At 44.5% G+C, this 6,602-nt stretch overlaps 1 protein-coding gene across 1 annotated transcript; it reads left to right on the top strand.

Annotated features, from left to right (window-relative positions):
* Positions 1-801: 801 nt before the first annotated feature.
* SRSF6 (serine and arginine rich splicing factor 6) lies at positions 802-4,636 on the top strand. The gene is made up of 6 exons (XM_074317275.2): positions 802-1,052; positions 1,282-1,430; positions 2,701-2,825; positions 2,959-3,167; positions 3,420-3,503; positions 3,608-4,636. Exons 1-6 carry the CDS (start codon positions 946-948, stop codon positions 3,969-3,971), a joined length of 1,038 nt encoding a protein of 345 aa, XP_074173376.1. The 5' UTR covers positions 802-945; the 3' UTR covers positions 3,972-4,636.
* Positions 4,637-6,602: the final 1,966 nt, after the last annotated feature.

Here is a 6,602-nt window from a genome sequence, read left to right as displayed (position 1 = left end):
GGCGTGCTGGCAACAGACTCTCCATATGGGGGAGAAAAAGAGTGCACACACCTCTGCAGGAGGGCTGCCAGGTCTTGCTCAACTTTCCTGGGCCAGAGGCCTTGGCCTTGCTCCCTTTGTGAACACCTACGGCAACTGTGGGATTGCCACGTACAAAGCAATCTACAGGTGACTCCAGCTGCCACTGCTCCAAGAAAAGACCCACAAAGGGAGAGGAAGACGTGCAGGGAAGTGGTGAAGGCTGAGGATGGGTGTGAACGAGACGACAGAAGCCAACAGGGCTGTGAGCTTGTAACGCGATCCCGGCCAGGTCACCACGACCTCGGTGACCAACCTCGGATTCTGTGAAATGGGCTAAATCAACTGTGTCAGAGAGCGCATTCTCCACCCAGGAGAGCGGGAACTGATCCGTGGAGCAAATACGCATTCTCATTTTAGGGGACCAATCAGAGACTACGGAGGTCTATTATGACAACCTCGAGAACCAATGAAAGACGGGGATTCTCTAGCCGGCCTCCCTAACGCCAGTCTTGGAGAAATAACGCAGAGGAACAGATTTTTAGGAGGTGCAAATTAGAAGACAAGTCCTCGTCTGCACGACGGAATACTACGCTTACAAAGATGGGTCGAGAAAATCCTGTGAGCGAGTAGAACCGCACATCCTCGAAACCCGGCGGGCGGCGGACACTTAAGTCACCCTTGAGCCCAAGGCTCCAGCGCGGGAGGGTACGTGCTGCGCAGTGACGTCATACGCAGGGCCCCGCCCCCGCCCGCCCGCCCTTATAGCGTAACCCTGGCGCGCGCGCGCACCATTGTGTGGCTGGACTTGGCTGCCGCTGCCGTGCGAAGCGCGTGTTCGTGTTTTTGCCGACCCCGCACCCGGTCTTCTGCCTTGCGGTCCGCTGTTGGGAGAGCCAGCCCTCGGGCCCCCCGCCCGCCACGGACATGCCGCGCGTCTACATAGGACGCCTTAGCTACCACGTCCGGGAGAAGGACATCCAGCGCTTTTTCAGTGGCTATGGCCGCCTCCTCGAAATAGACCTCAAAAATGGGTGAGTCGGACTTGCGCGGCCGCATCCGCCCTGGCTGCTGCGGGCCTGCGGACAGCGGGGCACTTAAAAACGGAAGAGGCTGCCAAGGCCGCGGCGCCGCGTGGCAGGGCCTCCAAGATGGCGGCGGCGCGGGGCCACGGGTGCGCGCGGGGGGCGGTGGCCGCGGGTGCGTGCGCGTCCCCGGCCTAACGACGCCCCGCCTGTCCCCGGCCTTCGCACCGCCTTCCAGGTACGGCTTCGTGGAGTTCGAGGACTCCCGCGACGCCGACGACGCCGTTTACGAGCTGAACGGCAAGGACCTCTGCGGCGAGCGCGTGATTGTGGAGCACGCCCGGGGCCCGCGCCGCGATCGTGACGGCTACAGTTACGGAAGCCGCAGTGAGTCCCACCCCCGCGCGCTCCGCGTCCTTGGGATGGGGTGGGGTGGGAAGGCGCAGGCCTAGAGGGGGCGGGGTGGGGCCTCCCAGCCCGGGCAGGCGCGGTGGGCGATGTCGTTTAATTGGGGTGTCCCGGAGCCCCGCTCCCTTCACGCCTGCCCGGTGCAACCAGGGGACGCCGGAGCGCGGGGTTTGGGGGGTGGGGGTTTGCTAAGTTGGGGGGGGGGTGGCTTGTGCTTTGCCCCTGTCAGCACTGTCGTGGGCTCTGCCCATGGAGGAAGTGAGGGATGGCTGTATTTGTTGTATCCCCCTTGCTTACCTGTCAGTGCATTAGCTAGAAATGTGAATGTCTTAGCGTAGAAATTTGGGGATAGGCTGGGGTGGAGGTGGGGTGGGGATGGGGAAAGGGGAGGAGTTTTAAGTTCAGGTCTTAGAGTTATTAAAATTGGCGGGGGCCAAAGAAAATACTATTTTCAAGTAATGTGGTATATACCACGAGTGCATCTCAATAAGCTTTATGCTGTATTTGAACTAGTGGGGGGCATGTTATTGGGAGGAGGTGGGGGGATTTTTGGTTATGTTAAATGTTTGATGTTGAAATTGTTGCATGTTGAATTCAAACTTTTTAACAAGTCCTTGATGTTTCAATTTGAAAGTGACCAATGGGGCTGAGGCTGTGTCCACTGAGGCTAAGATGACTGCCTTTCCTGATTGGCCTTGGCTTTTCCATACATTGTGTGACCCTTGCCCTATGACCCTTTGGCTGACCTTACCGGAAGCCATGACGACAGCAGCCTTTTGCCATTAGACGCAGGGTGATGGTGAGGATTCCAAGGGTTAGACAAAACTGGTTAATCTGAACTAGGTGACTGTTACCTTGCGTGTTTTGTGGCCAAACCACCACCAAAAACCTCACACTGTGATGTAAGTACTTAGTGTAACTAGTAAACATTTTTGTAAAATGTAGAAATGCATGTAATCAGTTAAGTTTTATATTTTACAATGTTCTGTAAAATAAAACTTAGCGAGGTAAATTGAATAAAGGAGCAGTCACTTTCTAACAGATTGTAGGAGAAGTTTAGTTGGATTTAGTCTATTTGGCTTGCCCTTAATTTAATTTGTGGCAAATCACAGTTGTATCAGAGGTTTAGCAATATAATAGCAAAGTCCTACTCCAGTAAATAAAAGTTGATATGTTTGTACTAACTTTCAAAAACATTATGCATCCCTATCATTGCAATGCATCTGATTGTTCCCTTCATGTGATAAAGGTAGTGGAGGTGGGTACAGCAGTCGGAGAACATCTGGCAGAGACAAATATGGACCACCTGTTCGTACAGAATTCAGGCTTATTGTAGAAAATCTTTCTAGTCGTTGCAGTTGGCAAGATTTAAAGGTATGTGCTGTAATTCAAAGTAAAAATTATACTAATGTTTAAAAGATAAGCTCTTGTTTTATTTCTGTGTCAAGTACAGTAGGTAGATCTTTTTCTTTAGACTTGGGTGTGACCTGTCTTGTTGCTCTTGTAGGATTTCATGAGACAAGCAGGTGAAGTCACCTATGCGGATGCTCACAAAGAACGCACAAATGAAGGCGTAATTGAGTTTCGCTCCTACTCTGACATGAAGCGTGCTTTGGATAAACTGGATGGTACGGAAATAAATGGCAGAAACATTAGGCTCATTGAAGATAAAGCACGAACGAGCCATAGACGGTCTTACTCTGGAAGCAGATCAAGGTAAAAGAAGATAGGGAGAGGGAGAAAATATTTGCCAAGAACAAAGGAAAATTCAAACAGTAGTATTTCGGTTGATACTTAAAATTAGGTCAGTTCATAGTTTCTTCTTATGCATCATTGGGTTCTTTTCCAGATGTTTTGACAGTGGATTTAATTTGTAGTAAGCAATTGCATATTTTGTTGGTTTGTCTATTGTTTGTCGTGACACAAGCATTCGTGTTGAGATGTAAGATTTTATCATGATTCTTACAGGTCACGGTCTAGAAGAAGGTCACGAAGTAGGAGTCGCAGGAGCAGCCGCAGTAGATCTCGAAGTATCTCAAAAAGTCGTTCCCGGTAAATAACGTTGGGTCTTTTTCTGAATGTCACTGTACTTGTTTGTGTAGTACTTGTATGTTCTGGCAAGGTATTGAAAAAAAAATCTGGCTTTTCTTGTTCAGATCTAGGTCTCGGAGCAAAGATCGATCACGTTCTCGGTCAAAAGGCAGGAAATCTAGATCCAAGAGCAAATCTAAGCCCAAGTCTGACCGGGGCTCCCGTTCGCGCTCTCGAAGCAGGTCTAAGGATGAGTATGAGAAATCTCAAAGCAGGTCTCGTTCTCGATCTCGTTCCCCCAAAGAAAATGGAAAAGGTGATATAAAGTCAAAGTCTAGATCAAGGAGCCAGTCTCGTTCCAATTCTCCCCTACCTGCTCCACCCTCAAAGGCTCATTCTGTGTCCCCTCCACCAAAAAGAGCTTCAAGATCCCGTTCTAGATCCCATTCAAAGTCAAGGTCACGGTCCAGATCGAGTTCCAGAGATTAACCCAGAACTCTACGTTCTTTGCACACTATTACGGAACACTTTCCTACTTGCTTAGGCAGTTACTCTTCCATATTTGTACTTGGCCTCTTCCGCAAGAGGAATCTCCTGAAAACAAGGGCACAGAAATTTGGCCAAATTTGATGAAAAAGATGAGGTTCTAAAGAAATGGTGGCATGAAGACCTTCTCCCTTCTTTGTAGAATTAAGATAACTTTGATTTTATAGCTTTTGAGCTAAAATAACTTTTGTAAAGATTAAGCTCACTTAGATTTTTTTTAAGTATTTCAGCAGGATCTGCTGCAGGGATTTTGTTTTGTTTGCTTTTAAATTAACTTTCAAGCTTTGGATACATAAGGCATTAGAGGGAGAACCCATTTTTCAATTATGTTTGCTTTTTATAAAGCTTGAGTTATGTAAGATTTCAATAAAAGTTTGCTACCAAAATGATTGCCTTATTGAATAGGTCACTATTCCTTTAAATGTTGATATCTGCTGTTTGTCAAAACAATGTAAATTCTACTTAAGTATAAAACAAGGCAAGCCTCAGACCAGCAATAAATTATTCAATTTGGATAACTATTTTGTGCTGTGAATCAAATTTGCCAAAGTCATTGTATGTTCCCCTTTGACAAGTTAAGTTAAAAATAAAAGATATTTTGTAGTCAATTTGTTATGTACAATTTTGCCTAAATTAATAGATTTTAAATAATGAAACTTTTCAAACTTGTATTTGAACTCTTCAAGAAATAACAACTAATACTTGGTAATCCCACCTTCCGGAAGTGGTCAATATAATTAGTGTTTTGTTAAGAGTTCAAGTCCACGGTCGTTAATGTTTGTCATATAAAAATGGAAGTAGGCTTTCTTTGATTAGCAAGTTAGCATAGTTTTGTTCAAAGTACAGAAGCAAATACTGCATTTTCTATTAGAAGGTGATATTTAACAGGTACTTTTAACATCACTTGGTATAATCAGTTGCTGGTTAAAGTAAAATTTCACGCAACAGTCAGTCCCCTTTGCAGTTAGGGTTATGTGACAATTGCTTAGATCATCCTTATGAGTTTTACATGGGGATGGTTTGAAAAACAATTAAATGGGTAAGCCCTAAGTTTTTTGTACTTTACCAAGAACATGAAGTATAATGAATACTGTGGAGACTAAATTGTAACACTGCAAATTTGTGGGAGTTACTGGGTTACCAATTAGTCTATACATCCATAAGCCTAATTGAAATTGCAACCTTATACCTTTGTTGAGATACTTGAATTTCATTCAAAATAAGTACTCATTAATCTGTATCTTCTAGGAGCTCTCACTGTGTAAGGTGTGAAGGATACCGGGTTGTGCTAGGGCATGGTGGTATACTGCTCATAGTTCCATAGTTAGGGCTAGAAAGCGTAATATACAGCTGGTGTGTGGGTTCATTTAATCCAGAAGGCATACCAATAAAATAAGGCTGTGAAAAAACTGAGTCAAAGATCTAGGTGTCAAAGTCTGCGTAACTGGGAGTACTTAATGAGTAAAAAGACGTGTTTTTGAGAAATTCTTGGGCTTTTGTTATAAAATCTTAGAACCTAATTTTAGGATGATAGTGCCCCAAAAGGTTGATGCTCCGTCCATGACCTTATTTAATAACTTTTTAATTTAGATGTTTGTAGGAAGTCGGGTGTTCCCAATATAAATTTCAGAGAAGAAAATGGTGTCTGTAATTATAGTTCGTTATTTTGTCTATTTGAAAGAACAGGAGTTAATGACTTAATGAAGTGGCAAGCCTCCACTGCTTTTCATAATTTGGTGTTTAAGACAAGTTAATTTGAAACTTGACTTTGACCAAAGTTCTCTTGTTTTCAGGGAAAGAAAAGCATTTAAAAGGAGGAGAGAGGATGTTACAGTGTGAAATTTGACACTAAAAATTATGCAACATCTTGTTAATGTTACATCACGTAGTGTAATAGGCAGGTTTGTCTACATTGTTAGCTCCCTCATAGTGGGCTAGGTAAGTTCCTGTACCCATAAAAGTTTTCCAATTGCAAAGACCAACTTACTAGAAATCTAGTCTTATTCCATACCTGTGAGCCTACTTTATTAGATATGCTAAGCCACTATTTATAGCAGCCCACGTGAGAACTGAGTTGACTGATAAACTTTAGTTCCTTGCTGATTTGTTAGTTGAATCCTACAGTCCAACATGCCATATATTGATCTGACTAGATGGAGTATTAAGCTGATAGCAGAATAGAAGTGAGCGACATCTTGGTTCCCCTTCCTTTTACCTGACTGTTTATTGTCACCAGAGTGCCTCGGGCCATTTTAAGTCCTGTCTGCTCCTCCTGTGTTGTTACCATCTTTCATTTTGGTATCATCATCCTCCCACTTTGTTAACCTATTTTATGCTTTATCTCCTTAATAAAATGCTTATTGAGGGAAAGGCTTGTTTTGAATTTATTGTGTATTCCCACTTAGTGCCAAATTCTTGGCAAGTGGTCTTGAATTGGAGTTGCCATTCCTGACTTGAATATGAGAAAAGGGATCTTGTTTTCAGTTTCTCAGGACAGGAGTTTGGGGTCAACATAATCATTAGCCCTTTTTGTGTTTTCAGTGTCATCCATGAAGTGGTAGGGATAAACCCTTG

The sequence above is a fragment of the Rhinolophus sinicus genome, chromosome 13 (genome assembly GCF_057876585.1).
Source record: "Rhinolophus sinicus isolate RSI-liver-muscle chromosome 13, RSI-T2T, whole genome shotgun sequence".
Lineage (NCBI taxonomy): Eukaryota > Metazoa > Chordata > Mammalia > Chiroptera > Rhinolophidae > Rhinolophus > Rhinolophus sinicus.
The sequence above is the reverse complement of the archived record's forward strand: the minus strand, read 5'-3'. Positions and strand labels throughout refer to the sequence as shown.

Excerpts from the sequence above, each read along its gene's own strand:
- SRSF6 (XM_074317275.2), top strand. The coding sequence starts at position 946 with ATGCCGCGCGTCTACATAGGACGCCTTAGCTACCACGTCCGGGAGAAG. Across the intron at positions 1,053-1,281 it reads GAAATAGACCTCAAAAATGG|GTACGGCTTCGTGGAGTTCG; the intron begins GTGAGTCGGACT and ends ACCGCCTTCCAG. Across the intron at positions 3,168-3,419 it reads TACTCTGGAAGCAGATCAAG|GTCACGGTCTAGAAGAAGGT; the intron begins GTAAAAGAAGAT and ends TGATTCTTACAG.